Below are 20194 nucleotides of genomic sequence, written 5' to 3' on the forward strand. Positions count from 1 at the left end.
TCTGGACTTTCTCAACTGTGCTAATATAAGATACGTAATGTGGGTTCCAGACTGATGAGCTGTATTTGAGTATTGGTCTAGCAAATGTTTTGTATGCCCTAGTTAGTAGTGTGATATTACCAGAGAAAAAGCTACGTAAGATTAGGTTAACAACTCTTAACGCCTTTTTGGCTATGTAGTTACAGTGGGCTCTAGCACTTAGATCATTAGAGATGAGAACTCCAAGGTGCTTGACAGAGCTTGGATCATCAACAAGGTGTTGACTATTCAGCCTATATTTTATTTTCTGATTTTTTTTGCCAATATGTAGGGCAGAGCATTTATTGGTTGAGATGTTCCCAGCATCAGCAGCTGCGGCGGGTCGGTGCCCGGTGGCTCCTGGGCCGAGAGCGGCTGCCGCAAAGGGAAGCGGCTGCGACGGCTGGAGAAAGCCTTGCGACGCGGCTGCTTAGAGCCGAACCTGGCTTGCAGCCTTCGGGGAAGCAGAGCTGCCAGGGCATCGGACGGGGCGCTTCTCCCGCGGATGCCGCCCGTGGCTTCCAAAGCCCGGCTGGAAGCGGAGAAGAGGCCGGTCGGGCTCAGCCTCCTGCAGCCGGTTGGCATGGAGCACCGAGGGGCCCCTCCAGCAGGGCGCCCTTCCTCCGCTCTGCCGTTGCCGGGCGCCGGGGTGGCTGAGAGCCAGGGAGACGCGGTCCAGCGCCGGGAGTCCGCGCCGCACCCACCGGCCGCTAGGGGCAGCCGCGCAAGCCAGAGCAGCGGCCGCTCTGGGAAAGTGCGCTCTGTGGCGAGGGTTCGCCGGAGGCGGCCTGAGGAGCTGCGCATGCGCGGCGCCTCGGTTGGAGTTCCCTCGCCGTCCCTTTTTCCCGCCCGTTTCCTCAGTGCTGGGATGGCGACGGCGGCGGCCTTGGCCCTGCAAGAGGAGCTGGCCCAGGCCGTGGCTTCCGCGCGAGTGCTGGTGGTGGGCGCCGGCGGCATCGGCTGCGAGCTCCTCAAGGACCTGGTGCTCACTGGCTTCGCCCACATCGACGTGGTGAGAGGCCTGAGAGGCGCGCGGGCGTGGGGGGGGGGGGGCGCGAGCGCGCGGCTTGGCGCCCTCGGCCCGCTCGCGTTCCATCGCCCCCCCCCACGGGAGGGGCGGGGCTTGATGGAGGCAGGCGGAGGGGCGGGAAAGCTGCGCGAGGCTGCGGTTCGGGGTCCCCGGATGAGCGGCTCCCCGGGAAAAGCAGCCCCCCCGCCCGGTTAACCCCTCCGGGGCTCCGCACAGCATCCAAGCAGGAGGGTGGGGAGCTGCAACCGGGGTCCGGAGGGTCCTGCCCGGGCCTCCCTTGCAGCAAAGTTTGGTAGACCGGGACCTCCTGGCCTCCCTCGCAGGGCCGGAAAGCCGCGATCCCTGGGCCGCCTCCGGTCTCTCCTTTGTTGGCGGTTCTCGTCGCCTGGCTCGGGGGAGATGCAAGAGGGAGCAGCTGCCCTGATCAGAGCAGGGGTCTCCACGCATGGCCCCTTTAAGCCTGGAGGGCTTCAACTCCCAGAAAGCAAAGCTGGCTGGGGAATTCTGGGAGTTGAAGTCCGCCAGGCTTAAAGGGGCCATGCGTGGAGACCCCTGCTCCGGAGGGATTTGGAGCCCATCTAACAACGCTTCTCACAAGCAGTTTTCTTGTTTGGATGTGGAGGCAGCTGGCGGTGGAGCCTCCCTGTAAGAGAGCAGGCTACCTTTAGAGCCGGGACATCAAATAGGCACCTCTTGCATTATGGATTTTCTGTTGGGCTCCTGTCAGGGAGTTAATGTTAGATGAGTGGTTTGTATTTTGAGTTCCTGTGATTCTGAAGTCTTACTGTGTTTATTCATAGAATAGAATCAAAATTAGAATTAGAATTGAAGATGGAGTAGGGTAGAATAGGGAATGAATAGAATAGAAATAGGAATGAAGAGACGAGAAGAAAAAGTATTGGAATGTAGAATAGAATAGAATAGGAATTCTTTTACTGGCCAAGTGTGATTGGACACACAAGGAATTTGTCTTGGTGCAAATGCTCTCAGTTTACATAAAAGAAAAGATACATTCGTCAAGATCATCATCTTAATAAGAGTCATAGGGTACAAATAAGCAATCAAATCATACTGGAAACAGTCCATATAAATCAGGGTGGGCAAACTACGGCCCGGGCCACATCCGCCCGTTGGTCTGTCCAATGCGGCCCGCCCTGAAAAAAATAACTGCCATTGGTCTGTCCAATCCGCCCGCCCCTGAAAAAAATCGCTGGGTGTGGCGTATTGCCCTGTGTACGTGGCCCCAAAGCTGCAAAACAGTCCGATCTAGGGGTAGGAAAGAAAAGAAATTTGCAAAGGCCTCAGGAGTTCAAAATCAAGTGCGACCTCTCCAAGGTGAGCCCCGATCCCCTTTTTTCCCGGGCTTCAGGCTTAAACTTTGCAAAGGCAAAGCTTGCAGGCAGCGTCTTCCTGCCGAGAGCGGGAAAGGTTCCACCGGCGGGCGGGCGGGCTGCTTGGAGCCACCTAAAGGGCCGCTGCTGGTGGATGCCCTGCCTTGGTGCCCGTTCCGGCTCGGCGGTCCTGCTCGGCGGCACTTAAAGCCTGCTCCCAGCACCCGAGCAACCAGCAACTTTCAGCTTCCTTTTAACTTCAAAGCGGGCTTTCTCGCGCTGGCCTGACCACGCGACAGAGGAAGCCCGGCGACGTGAGCGACTGCTTGGAGGAGCGATCTGGCGGTGCTCCGGCAGCAGCAACAGGCTGATTTCGCCCGGGCTCCCTCAGGTGTCTGGCTGGGGCTGTCAGGAGTTGCTACCGCCCGGCGCAGCTCGCTGCCCGGCTCCAGTCCCATGTTGCCTTGGGAAGGAAAAGGCAAAACCAGGAGCCGCTGAGCCTGAGCCTCCGGTGCCGCTGCTCCCGTTGCAAAGCACCGCCGTGGCTGTTCCTTTTGCCTTTCCCTTCCGAGACGCAGCGGGACTGGAGCGCGCGGCGGTAGCAACTCCTGACTCAAGGGGCCTCCGAGGGGAGGAAGGAGGAGAAGAGAGGGAAGGGTGGGCGATTCCCCAAAATCTTGTGCTGACCCGGCCCGTCTGTCAAATTTTAAAAGTCAATGCGGCCCCTGAGCCAAAAGTTTGCCCACCCTGATATAAATCTAAGGATACAAGAGACAAAGTTACAGTCATACAGTCACAAGTGGGAGGGATGGGTGATAAGGGTGATGAGAAGATTAATAGTAATGTGTGAATGTATTTAATGGGTCTTTACAGTTGGTTGCTGCAAGATTGTCAATTCATAATTGAGCTTTTTTTTTTTTTTTTGCTGCGAATGCAACTCTTTAAAGTATTTAAACTCTTTAAAGCTAGTGAAACTCAATATGTTGTGTGAATGTATTTAATGGGTCTTTACAGTTGGTTGCTGCAAGATTGTCAATTCATAATTGAGCTTTTTTTTTTTTTTTTTTTGCTGCGAATGCAACTCTTTAAAGTATTTAAACTCTTTAAAACTGCAAAGTTGAAGGTCAATTGTTTTTTTTTGCAAAATCCTTAAGATTGGTCTCTTTCAGTGTTTGTGTACAATGACTGCTGTGTATTTGGCAGCACCTAATTGTAAAAGGATTGTGAATTAATGTTTTCACAGAAGGGCTTGGGGTAGGCAGGAGATAGAAAATGCTTAAAAGTTTGAACTAATATAAAGAAAGAATACAAAAATTGTGGAGGATTTCAGATGGTATTTTCAAACATCCATAAATTAAGCTGCTACATCCTTATAGATCTTTCTAGCTTAGATAAGTGTATTTTTGCACCTGTATGGGATGGGTACAGGTAATATTTTTTCTGCTAATAAAGCTTAGTTTAGCTATGTTTTATTGATTAATCTCATTCTATAATTTTAATTCAGCAGGACCTAATGGTAAAACAGGCAACAGAACTAATTTTATTTTGTAATGCAAATGAAAAATTATTTCTCGTTGATTATTGCAAAGTAAAAGCTAGAAAATAGAAGTATCTATATTTTTAATATGCAGTAGGCTGGATTCAGGATTAATTATACTGGGAGCAAATTCACTGATACCTTGATCAACTCAAGTCTCACTGATTTCAGTTATTCTACTTTTAAGTATGACTAAACCTGGACCCAGTTCATTCTGTTTGCATTCTAATAATTATGGGATTACCAAAGCACCTACATGAAGCCTTGAGCATACAAAGAAGAGACCCATTTAACAATCATGGAAGATGTATAAGATTGTTGTGCACATAACAGACAATATTGTGTGGTATACTGTATATTGTTTTCTGATTTTGGACTGCTAATTGAAGCAGGCAGTTGAAAATATTAATTGAGAATTGATTGACAAATGCTACTTCTTAAATTAATAATTTGTATTACACAATGACCCAAATCCATATTAGTGTTCAGCTTTTAACGAAATAGTATCTAGCTGTATTTTTGGAGGAGACTGAGGTGAAAGCAAAGGGGTGGTAAGTTTCTCTGGGTCCTTCCTCATTCAAAAAGTAATAGCTTGATCTCTGATATGCATAAAATGTGCTTTTTAAAATTCATCAGAACAAATCTGGTAACTACGATTACTATGTTTCTAGATTGATCTGGATACCATAGATGTCAGTAATCTCAATAGGCAGTTCTTGTTTCAAAAGAAGCATGTTGGGCGATCAAAAGCTCAGGTAAGAGGAATCCTAAGTATCTGCAGTTTTTTATATTTTTCAGCTAATTCAAATTATTCACCATTTATATCCTCCCCCTCTCTCGCTTAAGAAGTTGTTTTCATTTGTTCCTCTCCATTATTCACTGGACAACAGTTCCTTAAATATTCATTTATTTTGTTCAATTTTGTGGCTTCCTAACTCACATATTGCAGCCTTGGGTGTCTAACATTGTGTTAAAAGCAAGTAAACAAGAAATAACAAAAATATGTTTAAAAAGCAGACAAAAAAATCACACCTCCAAAGCCATCCAGATCTGGGCACTAAGTAAAATCATAAGTTGTTTAGGGCTTAGAGCAGGGGTCCCCAATCCCTGAACCATGGCCTGGTATTGGGATGCAGCCCATTTGGAACTGGGCTGGACAAGCAGCAGGCGAGGGTGCATGCACATCTCAATTTGCACAAGCAGCAGGCACCTCTATTATTTCATATCTGTTAATAAGAATTGTGATCCAATATAGCTGATCCCCTAGTTCCTTCCTCTACCTTTTGGGTGATAAAGTTGTCATTCTGCCAGTGATCTTTGCAGTGTCCCTCTTTCCCTCTCCCTCTCACATCTTCATGTAGCAACTATTTCGCTTAATGACCAAATCACGGGAAAGGGCTGCCATCGCTAAACAACAAAAGGGTGTATATACAGCAACCTTTTGCTTTTCATCTCGGTTTGGTTTGTGTCTCCTATTGTCTTGCAGAATTAAAAATCCATAAGGTCATTTTGACTTACTGTATAAAATTAAGATTTAATTGGTTCTTGAGTATCAGTGTGCTTTCTTGATCTCTTGCAGGTTGCCAAGGAAAGTGTGCTACGATTTCACCAACAAGCTAATATTATTGCTTATCATGACAGCATTATGAAGTATGCCTGATTCTTGTTCTTAAGATTTTTAGTGCTTTTTATTTGAATGTCTGTTTTTTGGAATAATTTTTCTTTGTCACATACAACTGGGTTTCTTCCATAACTTGTAGCATTGTAATTTGAATTTTCTTTTTCTATTTAATTCTGATTTGGTAACATAGAATACCTGATAGCTACTGAAACTTCTGAAACCATTAGCTCATCATTAGCTGTACATATCTGACAGTCAATTTTATTCAGAAGATAAAATGTTTTTCTTTGGATCCTAACTAGCTTTTGCTTAAAGAAACAGGTTGTAGAAAGAGCAGTGGTCTTCTATCCATTAGCTTTCCAGCCTGAAATAAAACAGCCCGTTTTATTTTTCTTCAAACTGTTTTGATATATTAACTGAAAGACGAATTTTTTGCCAAGTCAGGGGGGGTTTGGTTTCGGCGTTGGGGGAGGGGGCCCGGCGCCCGGATCCCGCGCGCCGCTATCCCGCGCTGGCCTCCTGCCCGGGTTTGGGTGGTGGTGGGGTCGCTTTATACGCCGGTCGGGGTCTTAACTGTAAGCTGGGGAGTATTTTGAATTAACCTGCTAATTTCATATAGTTTGTGTAATGGACTGGGTAATCAGTGGAATTACAAGCTTAGTGATTTGATGTTTGGAAAAGATTGTATTCACATAGGTTTCATTTGACATATTTAATTAAAACAAGTATGTGCTCTTTTTCTGCAGCCCTGATTATAATGTGGAATTTTTTCGTCAGTTCACCCTAGTAATGAATGCCTTAGATAACAGAGGTGAGATATCTCTTTGCATCTTACATGTTTAAACGGGTCCCACCGACAAACGCATTTGTAACCTCAATTATTCTCTACATCTCTTTCAGTGTATTTCATAATAATATGGGATGCATAAATAGACATGGGAATAATAATTAAGAATTCATGTTAAATGCTCTGATTGCAAGCTGCTAATTTAATTGTTGCCCAGTGATCAGAGTGAACAATATCCTCTTGTAGAGGGCATAGGGAATGGCCGGGAAGGACAGAAAGAAGAACTGGCTCATGCAGTAGTCAGAAATCAATTTGGCAGTTTGATTCTCACCAGGTTAAAGGTTGACTCGTCCTTCCGTCCTTCCGAGGTTGGTAAAATGAGGAGCCAGATTGTTGGGGGCAAGAGGCTGACTCTGTAAACCACTTAGGGAGGGCTGTAAAGCACCATAAAGCGGTATATAAGTGCTATTGCTAATTCACACAAAGATTAAGTGAGGGAGAAAAGAAGCACATTCAGACCTGTAAGATTCTGTTACAAAAAATAGCAGTCGCAATCTATATGGCTGTCAAGCTCTGCCCAAAAAATGGCATATAACAATCAACCAAAATTCAGTTTATTATATTTGCTTCCATCAAATAGACCGAATCTTATCAGACTAAACATATATATTACTCTCGCTCTAAGGAGAGAGTATCTCTATCCTGGGAGATTCTGGGATGTGGCTATCCTAAATCTCTTCCTCTTGTCTCCTGTCCAGGTCTGGATTGTGTGGCTTCTTGTCAGGCCCTCTTTCTTGAAATGTGCTCCTTCCTTCCTAGAAACTGCTGCGTTACTGTAGTTCATTACGCCACCCCTTCCATAGGCACCAGCCCTCAACATTGACATAGGCTTCTTAGAAAAAACTTAGAATAACAAAGTTGGAAGGGAACTTGGAGGTCTTCTAGTCCAACCCCCTGCTTGAGCAGGAGACCCTATACCATTCTGGACAAATGGTTCTCCAGTCTTTTGAAAACCTTACAACTTCTGAAGGCAAGCCGTTTCATTGATTAATTGTTCTCACTGGCAGGAAATTTGTCCTTTATTCCCGGTTGGATCTCTTTCTTTGATAATCTTCCACACATCTTGTCCTGCCCTCAGGTGCTTTGGAGAATAGGCTGACCCTCCTCTTCTCTGTGAAGCCCCTCAAAGAGCTGTTTTAGTCAGGTCTATCTTGTGGCAGTATTGAGACTAGCTCTTTTGGTTCTTGGAAGTCAGTAATGGTCATCTCTTTGCCCAGCTGCCCGTAACCACGTGAACAGGATGTGTTTGGCTGCTGATATTCCTCTTATAGAAAGTGGAACCGCAGGCTATCTTGGACAAGTCACCGTTATCAAAAAGGTAAGATGATATTATCCTTTTGGTCTCTGATGCTGCAGCATTATAATCCTCAACATTTATCAATGCTCACACTGCAGTACTTTTTTTTCTGTTTTTTTCTTCAATAGGGGGTGACGGAATGTTATGAATGTCAACCTAAACCAACCCAGAAAACGTTTCCAGGCTGCACCATTCGGAACACTCCTTCTGAACCCATCCACTGCATTGTGTGGGCAAAGTATTTATTCAAGTAAGCTGCCTCTCGCTGAAGGGAAAAATGCCATTCCCCTGCTCAAGAGTTCTACTCTCTGCTCATAACTCCTTAGCTGGGGTTCCTTACCTGGTTTATATAGATTTATCTGCTAGGACTATTGTGTGGATGATCCCACCTTATAGAAGAAACCTGGATATACCAGATCATTACAGCTAACATGCTGTAAATGTAAACACAAGGAAGACTCGTTGTCCTGTCCTATTCAGCTGCAGCTGCCAAGAGCGCCTGTTTTCTGTGGAAACTTCTCTGACATTTTTGTTATAATTCTTCAAATATTCTTTTTCTAACAGCTGCACTGAGTGGTGAATACCAAGAATACTTTAACCAGCAGGGCCCTTTTGAGCAAATTCCAATAGTTGCAGTCTGTTCTTTGTAGATGATTTGGAATTGGTTGAAAGGATGATCCTTAAGGAAAGATTGGGGAACGTGGTACATTTGGCCTTGAGAAGACAAGTCTGAGGAGGCTACGGGGACATTTGTGACAACTCCTCTAAGGATGAATATAGGAGGCCAAACCTTGCTTTTGTCACTGCATTAAATAATGGGTTAAATAAGAGGAAAGCAAATTCCAAATGAATGCCAGAGAATCTTTCTTAAGAATAAATATATGTGAGGATAGAGCTTGGAGGAGATAGTAGACTGCCTTGTAAAAAAGGAAGCTTTAGTACAGGTAATCCTTGACTTACGACCACAACTGGAACTGAAATTTCAGTCACTAAGCAGGCAATTGTTAAGAGAGTCATCAGGTAAGCCGGCCCAATTTTACCAGGGCTTTTACTGCAGTTAAGCAAACCCCATGGTTGTTAAGTGAATCACATAGTCATTCAGCAAATCCAACTTCCCCAGTTGACTTTGCTTATCCATTTTCCGCTGGGAAGGTTGCAAATGGTGATCCCTTGACTACAAGATGCTGTAAATGGGAGCCGGTTGCCAAGCACCGAAAACTTCAGTTGTAACTCCAGGGATGGAGCTTGTAACTTCAAGGGCGTGTCATAAGTCATTTTTTCTGAGGTTGTCATAACTTGAACTATCATTAAACAAATGGTATAAGTCAAGGACTGCTGAATATGAATAATATTTGAATAATAATATTTGAATACAGATCAAGTCTGACTTGGATACACGGTATCTCTAACTCTTACTATGGGGTGTTTCTAATTCTTAAAATAAACACTTGCCTTTGTGATGTCATTGTTAAATTGGGCTAAAGTCAGTAGGCATTCCAATAAACCAAAAGGATAATTCCAAATGCTGTATTTGGGAAAAAAAGGATGTGCATATTCACATCCTTTGCTCACCGTGAAATTGTATATCTTGTGTGTTTGAACCCGTAGCCAACTCTTTGGAGAAGAAGATGCTGATCAAGAGGTGTCTCCCGATAGAGCTGATCCTGAAGCTTCTTGTAAGTGTGAAATTCTTCTTTGTTCCTGAATACATGAGCCCTTCACTCTGCATGGTGGAGGCCCAGGACCTTTCACGGTTTCTCACCAGGCTTTTCTCCCAGAGGGCCAGCCAAGGCTGTTCCGTTCTCCTTGCCACAAAACCGTCATTATCCGGACCATCCAAGTTTAGCTGTTTCCTTTAAAAGGTTTAGATTAAGAAGACTTCGACTTAGAATAACTTTATTGTCACTTTGAATGTACGCTAATCAGCATACATTAAAAGGAAATTTCATTGCATACAGCTTTCAAAAAGTCTCCATGACAAAGATAAATAAATAAATAAATAAACTACAAAGTTATGTATATACCCTCATATATTATTATATGACACAGAGAAACAACACAATCTAGTTCAGATGTATACATGTACATGGCGAGAGAAATGAATCTTGTGAGTTTACCAGACGGATGGCCTAGGGAACAAAGCTGTTACAGTATCTGGTAGTCCTGCTAGAAATACTTCTAAACCCCCTCCCAGAGGGGAGCAACAGAAACAGGCCATGGAATGGGAGTGTGGGTTCTCTAACGATGCTTTGAGCTCTAAGCACATAGCGCTTATAAGCAGTATCCTGAATGACAGGAAGCGAGCTTCCTATAATCTTCTCCACTGTCCTCACCACGCTCTGTATGGACTTTCCATCTGAGGCACTGCTGCCCCCAAACCAAACAGTGATGCAGTTTGTGAAAATGCTCTCAATTGTGCCTCTGTAGAAAGTGGTCAGGACCAAAGGAGAGAGAGGTGCTCTCCTCGTCCGACGCAGGAAATGCAGAAGGTACATGTCTTGAGAATATCTCATATGTCCAGCCAAACTCTTGGAAATCTGAATGATATCCACCATCCCCTGTGGGCTGTCTTCCTAAGGCGTACTTGCTCTTTGCCCAATAAAAGGTCTCGGGCAAAATATCTTCGTAATGAATGTGAAATATTCCATCGTTGGCAGGGGAGCCAGCAGAAGCGGAGGCCAGAGCAAGAGCCTCAAACGAGGACGGGGACATCAAGCGTGTTTCCACGAAGGAGTGGGCTAAATCCACAGGCTATGACGCAGTTAAGCTTTTTACTAAGGTAAGGCAGTCTCCGTGTTTATATCTGCAGAAGCTGAAGAAAAACAGAACAGTGGAGTAAATATCTATAATGGACTTATAATTTCTAATAGGCAATAGGGCCTATTTGTATAGTAGGAGGTAGTGATGAAATTAAATGAAACACCGTGTCACAGTAGTCATCAGTTTTTAATGTTAAAAAGTTATACATTTTTTAAAATTTAAAACTGTAAAGCACTTCAGTGTATTAATTAGTGATGTATTCTTCTGAAAGGTGAAAACCAGAGTACAACCCCAGTCCTATATACCCGGTAAAATCTATATAGCCCAGCGTGGTTCCAGTGGGGCATTGCCAGTTTTGGTCAGCTGCATTTAAGCTGTTTTGATCAGGGAGATTTAAGAGAAAGGAAGCTGTTTCCATAATGGGGTCCCCAGGGCCAGGGCCCGTAGAGGGATGCAGCCTGTTTGGAATCAGGCTGTACAAGTGGCAGGCACGCCCTTGCAGCCCCATTTGCACAAGTTGCGGGCACACGCGCATGAAGCTGTGTTTGCCTTGCTCCTTGACCGCCCTCTTCCTCCTGCACTGGTACAGGAATGCTAAAACTCCAAAGGCTCCCAGCGGCATTCACACACTCCATGTTGTTTTAGAGGGAGGGCTGTTTTTCAAAGCGACAAGCTATACATTGAGACGGGAAAGCTGCTAAAATAGCGAGAAGGGATTACATAGACAAATGCTTGTATCAGGTGAGAACAACCATTTTGGGACTGGGGGCCGCACTCTATACCTGAGGAGTTGCAGTGGGATAAGGTGGGGGTTGACATGACCTTTATTATGTTTTTTATGGGCTATTAGGCCACTTCAGTTTATGTTAAACCTTTAGAGTTCACAAACAGAATACAGCATGTTTACTAATTTTGCTCTCTTTATCAAATTTACACAAAATTGCACTTAGTAATTTCAGATGCTTCAGAAATCGACTATTATCAGCAAATGTCAAGATTCAGCGTATATCCTTGAAAGGGCTCTGTTGCTGATATTCCCAATCAGCCAGGAACTGTTCATATTTCTAGAGGATAAAGAGCATCACTTAATATTAAGCTTCCTTTCCAAATCTGGTTTTCTAGCTTTTCAAAGATGATATCAGGTATCTGTTAACAATGGATAAGCTCTGGAGAAAAAGGAAAGCTCCTATTCCTCTAGACTGGAATGAAATACAAAATCAAGGTAAGCATTTTTAGATTAAGAGTTGAAAATAATTGAATCAGCCAAACAGTATTTCAATACTGGCCTCCAGTAGAACTGATCTGTGTATTTACATCATTTATTTAGTGCTGATTCCAGAATATTCGTTTGAAGGATATGATCATGCCAATTTAAATTTGACAAGCTGCTCTTTAAATTTCTATGCCACCCAACTCCCAAGGACTTTGAGTGCTAACAAATAAGAAAACATCAAAAAAGAAAATACAATCATTTTTACTTTACTTATTTAATGTACACAGCTGCCCATCTCACATATGTGACTGGCCAGCACACACACAATTTCACAAAAACCAAACCATCAAAACAACTGAAAAACAACCATCAAAATACAACTAACCTGGTTAAAAACTATAAATAAAATGTGGGAAAGTACCTTCCAAAACTTACAGGCAATTAAATTTTGTGCATTCCAAAACTTTAAAACATCTTGTGGGCTCCATACTTCAATTGAATCCCTGGCTGAATGTCAAAAACCAGGTTTTAAGAGCTTCCAGAAGGCCAGTCAGGTTGGAGCCCATCTCTCCTTGGGAATGATGTTCCACAGGACGGGTGCCATGACGGGAAAGGCTCCCCTCTTGGGTTCCACCAGATGAAGCTCCTTGGCAGGCACGATCTGCCACGGTGCCCTCCTGCTGGACTTGATGTAGGAAGTGGCAGGCCCTCCAATAACTTGGCCTCACGTTGCGTAGGCCCTTAACAGGTCATAACCAGCACCTTGAATTGAACTTGGAAGAAGAAGGCAGACAACCAAAGCAGCTTGTGAAGCAGAGGGATGACATGTACGGTGCTAGGGTTATGCATAACTGCCTAAGCCATTGCATTTTGCACCAACTGAAGCTTCTGGATGGTCTTCAAGCGCTGCCCTATTTGGAACACATTAGAGTAGTCCATTTGGGAGGTGACCATGGCATAAATGACTCAGCTGCCCGATCTACATCTCTTTCAGTGTATTACATAATAACATGGGATGTAATATTTAAGAATTAATGTTAAATGCTCTTGAGTGCAAACTGCTATTGCTGCCCAGTGATCATAGTGAACAACGCGCCCTTGCAGAGGGCATAGGGAATGGCCTTGAAGGACAGAAAGAACTTCTGCTTGTGCAGTTGCACAAAGGCCTTCTAGCGACACTCGCTCCTCAAGCCAGAGCCATGAGGCCCAAAGGACCCCAGATTGGACACTAGGTCTATATGGGGTAGTGCCACCCCATCCAGCACCAGTGATGGCCTAGGCCTTCAACTGACAGGGCTCCAAACAAAATGACTTGGTCTTGTCAGGGTTGAGCACCCAAACTCATACAGCCTCTCGAGACAGGTCATCAACAGCACTGTTTAATTGGCCATGGGTAAAGTGGGGGCCCAGGGAGTCATCCCCTCAATCAACATTGACTGGAACCAGCCCCAGGGAAAATGAGAATTACTGTAAACAGTGTTTCCAGTCCCTAACCCATGGAGCTGGCTCAGAAGAATAGGGATGGGATAGGATAGGATAGAATAGAATAGAATGCATATATTAAAAAGAAATTTCATTGCATTCAGCTCTCAAAAGATAACCATTATACACACACGACACGGAAACATCACAGTCTGGTTCAAATGTATACATATACATGGCCAAAAAAATATATCCTGCGAATTTACAAGATGGCATAAGGAACAAAGCTGTTACAGAATCTAGCAACCCTGCTATAGATCCTTTGAAACCTCCTCCCAGAGGGCAGCAACGGAAACAGACCATAAAGTGGATGTGTGGGGTCTCTAACAATGCTTTGAGCTCTAAGCCCATTGTGCTTATAAGCAGCATCCTGAATAACTGGAAGTGAGCTTCCTATAATCTTCTCGACTGCCTTTACCGCTCTGTATGGACCGTCTTTCTGAGGCACTTCTACCACCAAACCAAACAGTGATGCAGTTTGTTAAAACGTTCTCAATTGTGCCTCTCTAGAAAGGGGCCAGGGCACAAATAGAAAAATGTGCTCTCCTCATCCACCGCAGGAAATGCAAATGCTGGTTTGCACGCTTCACTAAGTTTGCACGCTTCATCAATAGCACAGTTGATGTTTCAGAAGCCACTGAGCACAACCTCCATCCTGATTTCACCCCAGGTCACCTATAATTGAAATGTGACCAAACCTGACTAAGCACTAAATCCTAGCCTGAAACTGGATTGGAACAGATCTAGATTCATTTCCTCCAGCTGCAGACTGACCAGCACCTCAACAATCTTGCCCCAAAGTTATCAAAAGCCACTGATTGAAGGACTTCCTTGAGTTTATTGCATTTCACGCGTGCAGGTGTGAAAATGTTGAGGATGTTCGTGTTATAGATCTGTATAAAATATTAAAAACAGTAAAGCCTCAAGTTATTGAACTTTCCAGAGGGGAGGGTTTTCAAATCAGGCAGTTGTGAAGATCTCTTGGTTGCCTTCTCAGCATTGGAACTGTGGTCCTTCAACTGTTTGAGGGCCCGTTTTCCTATGTCAGCAAAGAAGTGTGGATCACAGCAGGAACCGGGCTGCGGCAAAGGAACTGCTGTTGCTTCAGCTCAACCTTCCACCAGTCGGCCACCCAGCACCCTTGCCCAAAGATCCCTGGGCTGCTTTCCAGGCTGCTTTCCCCAATTCAGATGCTCCGACCTGGGCCGCCATCCCCTCTTCTCATCAGGAATTTAAACATTTATTTATTTGTATCCCATCTTTATTATTTTTACAAATAATTCAAGGCAGCAGACATACCCAATACACCTTTCTCCACCTATTTTCCCCACAACAACCCTATGAGGTGAGTTGGACTGAGAGAAAATGAGTGGTCCAAAGTTACCCAACTGGCCTTCATGGCTGAGGTGGGACTCGAACTCACAGTCTTCTTAACCACTAGACCAAACTAAACCAAACTAGTCAAAGCAGAAGCAGATCCCTTTTGTAGGGGAAGCAGTAACCAAAGTCCAGACTGCTTCCAAGAATCAAAGACAAGCCAAATGTGTTGAGATACTGTTTGGGCGAATATCGTGTCTTCCTGCTAAAACTTCAAACTCTGTTGAAGTGGCAGCACACATTTCCAACAAAAGGTGAGTAACACATCACAGAAACTCTGGAAACTGCTGCTATTGATTTGCTTCAGATGTGCATTTGTGTTTGTAATAGTTTCAGAGTGTATGGAAATCTCATTCTCTTAACGTACAAATAATATATTTGATGTGAAATTGCATTCAGTTAAGAACAATTTGTTCAGTTTTTTCTTTTCTCCTCTTCCATCTGAAGACAACTGCACATCTAATCAACAGAATGAGTCTCCTTTGGGCCTCAAGGACCAGCAGGTTTTAGATGTGAAGAGCAATGCGCATTTGTTCGCTAAAAGCATAGAGACCCTGAGAGTTCAACTGGCAGAAAAAGGCGATGGAGCTGAGCTTGTATGGGATAAGGTTAGTTCAGCAAATGTTTGAGAATCTGTTGAATGCCGAGGAATAAATCAGCCTGCAACCTAAGAACTAGCCTTACATACTGTTGAACAGAACCAAAAAGCGCTAATTAAGATGAAACGAATGACGTAGAGTCCGAGACCGATCAATGGATCGAAAGGTTCTTTACTGGATATGTGTGCGAAAGGTTTTGAAAATATATGAAAGGTGGGGGGGGGGGATAGACCCATATAGTTACTTTATATTTCATTTCATGGGGCTATTTTCTTGTTAACCAAAGACAGAAATCTTGATTACAGGATGAGCCTTCTGCAATGGATTTTGTCACTTCTGCTGCAAACCTCAGGATGCATATCTTTAGTATGAACATGAAGAGCAAATTTGATATTAAATGTAAGTTCTGGTTTCCCTGAGCTTTTTAAAATATTTGCTCTGCCGTTTCCACATGCAGGAAAAGCACCGTAACGTTTTGCTTCCTTTTCAGCGATGGCAGGAAACATTATCCCTGCTATAGCTACTACCAATGCCATCATAGCTGGTCTGATAGTGCTGGAGGGCCTAAAAATTCTCTCAGGGAAAATTGAGCAATGCAGAGCGGTAAGTGTGGGGTAGCGGCTGAGTTCTTTTCTTTTCTTCTTGGCCTTCCAGAATAACATGATTTGTTTTCTCTTCTCTTAAGATTTTCCTGAATAAACAACCTAACCCCAAAAAGAAGTTGCTTGTTCCGTGTGCTCTGGACCCTCCCAATCCTAACTGCTATGTTTGTGCGAGTAAACCAGAAGTGACAGTGAAACTTAATGTCCACAAAGTCACTGTTTTAACACTGCAAGACAAGGTAAACCAGCGGCACTTTTTCCATTCAATTCCTGCTTGAACAGCATTGATAGAATGCTCCTCCCCAGAACCTCTGCCCCAAGACTGATTTTTAACATTCTTGTTTTTAATTTAGAGAGAAAGGGAGAAAGAATCTTAGCATCTGAAAGTATATTTTTATCTAACAGATAGTTAAAGAGAAATTTAATATGGTAGCGCCTGACGTCCAAATAGAAGATGGAAAGGGAACTATTCTCATCTCTTCAGAAGAAGGAGAAACTGAAGGTATGAAATTAAAGCTAAAACCAGATAGTGAATATTAAAAAAAAACACTTCTCAACTTTCTGTATGTTACATTGCATTGCTATTACTTAGTCCAAACTCCAATCCCACCACAATAGAAACAAACACCGTATCTTTTTCTGACAATCACATTACATTGTATTCTGGTTATAATTAATTAATTTAACAAATATTCTCTTCTCAATTCACCACCTTTGCAACTGAACTAATACAAGGGAAAATTTGCTGCTTAGCCAGGTCACCCATCATTCCTTATTCTCCTTTTCCAAGAAGCAAAAGAGAACAGTGGTGGGAGGAGAGTTTGCCCTTCTTCAGCCACTTGTAAAGCAGGAAAAATTCATGAACACAAATGAGAGCATGGATGTTCCTTTTTTTTCCATTGGTTTATTTGGGAATCAAATTTATTTTCCTTATGTACTTGCTAGAAGTGTGAGATGCAAGGAAAAGGGAAAAATGAGGAGGATGGGACACTGACTCACCTGGACAAATAGGGAAGCGGAAGAGAGAAATGAAAGAGTAAGAAGTCCATGGGAAAGAGCTCTGAAGTCCTTCTGAGCTGAACTATAAAGAGGAATGCACATTGGGCTGCAAAATGGCATGCTTGCCGTTAGACATGGGGTTTGAGTAAGAATGTAGTTTTAGTCACTTTTAAAGCAACTCTATGTGTGCAGTCAAGGAAGAAGTAATTCTGAAAACTGGCTTCAATGCGTCCATAAAACCTTTATATCTTGTGTCCATATTCCTTTCTCAGATATGGTACGTGTCTCCCTTTTTTTCAGTTAGACAAACAACTGACTATAATTCAATGTTTTACCAGCCTTAAGTTTTTGATTATTACAACAATTTTGTAGGTTGCTTTCATAAAACATTGCATGTGTCCTTTTTCTGATTTCCTTTCTTGCTTACAGCAAATAACCACAAAACGTTGTCAGAATTTGGGATTCGAAACGGCACTCGGCTGCAAGCAGACGACTTTCTGCAGGATTTTACCCTACTGATCAATGTGCTACACAGGTGAGGAAGGTCAAATCCAACTTTATGAGACATTGCTGAAATCAGATTTCCTTCAAAAAAGAATGACATAGATATTGCTAGTACAATGGTCAAATCTGTGGCTTTTCTTGGCCAATGGCAGGAACCTAGAGGAGGTTCAGAAAGACTTCTTCTCATTAACCTTGCAGCCATGCCCATGGAAGCTCATTCTTGTCTGTGTCTTTTTGAGCAGCGAAGATCTTGCAAAAGATTTGGAATTTGAAGTTGTTGGCGATGAGATCATTGGTCCCAAATCAGAACAGTCCACTAAAAATATCACCAATGGAAGTGACGATGGAGCTCAGCCCTCAACATCTACAGGTAAGAAAAAACAATATTGCTAATTTATTTTGGAAGTTTTGGCAACCATGTTTTGGCATTGTTGAAATGTAAGCTGTTTGAAGAGAACTAATTCTTTTGTACATTTTTTTAATGCTCTGTGAAACCAGACATTTTAGGAATTAAAGTGGTTTAGCAATTTACATCCTTCACTGCAAATGTCAGGTTGTGACATACTCATAAAAGATTGTTCTCGAACAGCAGAAAGTACTGAAAGAAATAAAAACGCAGATTCTTCCTATAAACTTGCATTTTAAAGAACTGTAAAAGCGAGTTTGCAGCATGGATCTTTCTTTTTCAGCTCATGACGACGATGATGATGATGATGTTCTGATTGTTGAGACTGAAGAAGGTCCATCAAACAATGCCGATGACACAGAAGCTAAGAACCGCAAGAGGAAGCTGGACGACAAAGAACACACCGGTGCGAAAAGAATGCGCTCTGAGCTGCCGGATGACCAACAGGATGATGTGATAGCCCTGGACTGAGGGCTGCCATGCCGGAGGGTGTTGCCAAAAGGCCAAAGGAAGGGGGAGGTGTGAATAGCTGCATCAGCCCGATTCGCAGAATCTCTGCACTGTCATTCTGTCACGTTTAGATCTTCCCCAGTATGCTATTTGAAATATACTGGATTATTTTATCTACCCGGGCACAGTCACAAAAATTAAGCTCTCTATAATGTTTGAAAGCTGAGTTGATAAAGGAAAACAAGGGAACCCCAGATTAATGAAGACTTATCAACTGGTAAATTTTCAAAACATTTCAATTCTGGCTTAAAAACATTTCTTAGCTTAGTTCTTGCAATTTGTCACAACTTCAGAGCTAAATTTGAAAATGAAAGTGAGCTGTGTTTCAAGTAGTGAACATTGGACACTATGTAAATTACTGTAAAACAATTTACTCTGTCAGCTGGTAGTGCCTGCTATGTCAAAAATGGATGTTGGTGTAGTGGTAGGGTTTCAGATTATTTATATAGGATGTTATGTAAAACTTAACTGCTACTCTACCAGTCATCTAATGCAGAGGTCTCCAACCTTGGCAACTTTAAGACTTGTGGACTTCAACTCCCAGAATTCTCCAGCCAGCTCTGCTGGCTGGAGAATTCTGGGAGTTGAAGTCCACAAGTCTTAAAGTTGCCAAGGTTGGAGACCTCTGATCTAATGGACCAAGTAAATACATTAACTGTAAATTACATCTGTTTGCACAGACCACCTGTGTGCTGAGGTAAAGTGGCTTTGTAAAGTGACTTCACAATATTGTACTAACTTTGATCTTAAGCATCCACAAACATATTGCAGGGCTTTTGAAAAACATTCTTTGTTGGCATTGAAAAGGGAGGGTTTTTTAAATAAAAAAAATTGTCACTGATTGTGAGGAAAAAAAATCTTTATTTGCCAGGAGAGCATTTAAATCAATTTAAGTGATTTTACTATGTCAAAGTGTGAAAAGTAAGCGGAGAGATCTAACCCAACTGCAAGGGATAACAAAAATCACTGCATTTCCATAAGGACAAAACTGAATATGACACCAAGAAGCAATTCCATTTATCTTAGGAGATGGCAGATGCAAGTAAAGACTTCTCATCGTTTTTCTTTCCCAAATCTTAGAATGAGACTTCTACTTGTATTCAAAGGATATAAAGGAGATACACACACACACACACACACACACACTTTGATTACGGATTTCCTCATGCAACCATGCAATCATTTAAGTTATGATAGTGCTGAAAAATATTTTGCAACCAAGATGCTCATTTATCCCCTTTGCAGCATCTCTCAATTACATACATGCCATTACAGTTAGCAGCACCCATCCGATACTGCTCATTTTTCCCCGGCAGAGTGCAAATATTGGAGACGAAGGGATTAGAAGAGAGTAAGCAGGCGCCTACAGGGAATATGCCAGGAGGCACAAGCACATTCCTTTCAATATGCATTCTCCCTTGCTACTTTCTTCTAATCCCTTCCTCTCCAATGAAATACAAATATTACCTTCTTGCTAATTTCCCCAACATTAGGAGTAAGCATTCCAAAGGGTAGAGAAGTAGGGGGGAAAGAAAGCTGAAATAAAACGATAAGCATACTCATGTGGTTTTCCATTAGCAACCATGTCAGCAATCCAGTTGCTAGTCCTCAATTGTGGTCATTAAATGAAGAATACCTGCAACCTCTTTGTGTTGGGGAAAGCTGTCCTTTATGGATGGCTTAAAACTCTGCTTAAATGGCACCATCTCGTAGTGATATTCAAATGATATTCTAGCTAATTAAGCAATAAGCATGGAGGGTAAGAGGGTTGCCAGCTTCATTTAATGATCAGGAGAGGAGAAAAGGCTCCAGACCATCTTATTACCTACAAAATGTGGTCAGAATGAAACTGCAACAACAGTAGGTCACAAGTTTATACGGTCTGTGTTCCCTGACAAGAGTTGGAGCGGATGAATCTCCTGCTTTTCCAACTTAATGTGCTTTGCATAATAATCCCTCTTCAATCTCCCTCGTATACGCTGGGTTCAGATACCCTGTTAAAGTTAAATCTAGCCACCCAAAGTCGCTCAAGGGGAAGATCGGCAGCATACCAGTAGTGGG

The 20194-nt window shown here is 43.1% G+C and overlaps 1 protein-coding gene across 2 annotated transcripts; it reads left to right on the top strand.

Annotated features, from left to right (window-relative positions):
• Positions 1-805: 805 nt before the first annotated feature.
• Positions 806-18659, top strand: UBA2 (ubiquitin like modifier activating enzyme 2). 2 transcript variants are annotated; one of them, XM_026680153.2, is made up of 17 exons: positions 806-1030; positions 4588-4671; positions 5496-5566; positions 6284-6348; positions 7602-7702; positions 7810-7931; positions 9290-9357; positions 10339-10460; positions 11564-11663; positions 14961-15121; positions 15418-15511; positions 15603-15715; positions 15798-15953; positions 16120-16216; positions 17143-17248; positions 17460-17587; positions 17907-18659. In XM_026680153.2, exons 1-17 carry the CDS (start codon positions 821-823, stop codon positions 18092-18094), a joined length of 1986 nt encoding a protein of 661 aa, XP_026535938.2. In that variant the 5' UTR covers positions 806-820; the 3' UTR covers positions 18095-18659. The 2 variants fall into 2 exon arrangements, with proteins under 2 accessions (XP_026535938.2, XP_087827929.1); XM_087971803.1 differs by having other exon boundaries at positions 17457-17587; positions 17907-18631.
• Positions 18660-20194: the final 1535 nt, after the last annotated feature.

This window comes from Notechis scutatus, chromosome 9, assembly GCF_049901735.1.
Source record: "Notechis scutatus isolate UNSWTSFEM ecotype Mainland chromosome 9, rNotScu1.2, whole genome shotgun sequence".
Taxonomy (NCBI): Eukaryota; Metazoa; Chordata; class Lepidosauria; order Squamata; family Elapidae; genus Notechis; species Notechis scutatus.

Bases quoted from the DNA above. Each gene is read 5' to 3' on its own strand.
- UBA2 (XM_087971803.1), top strand. From the start codon at position 821: ATGCGCGGCGCCTCGGTTGGAGTTCCCTCGCCGTCCCTTTTTCCCGCC. The intron at 15,716-15,797 runs GTAAGTGTGGGG...TCTTCTCTTAAG, and splicing joins AAATTGAGCAATGCAGAGCG to ATTTTCCTGAATAAACAACC. The intron at 17,249-17,456 runs GTGAGGAAGGTC...TGTCTTTTTGAG, and splicing joins CTGATCAATGTGCTACACAG to CAGCGAAGATCTTGCAAAAG.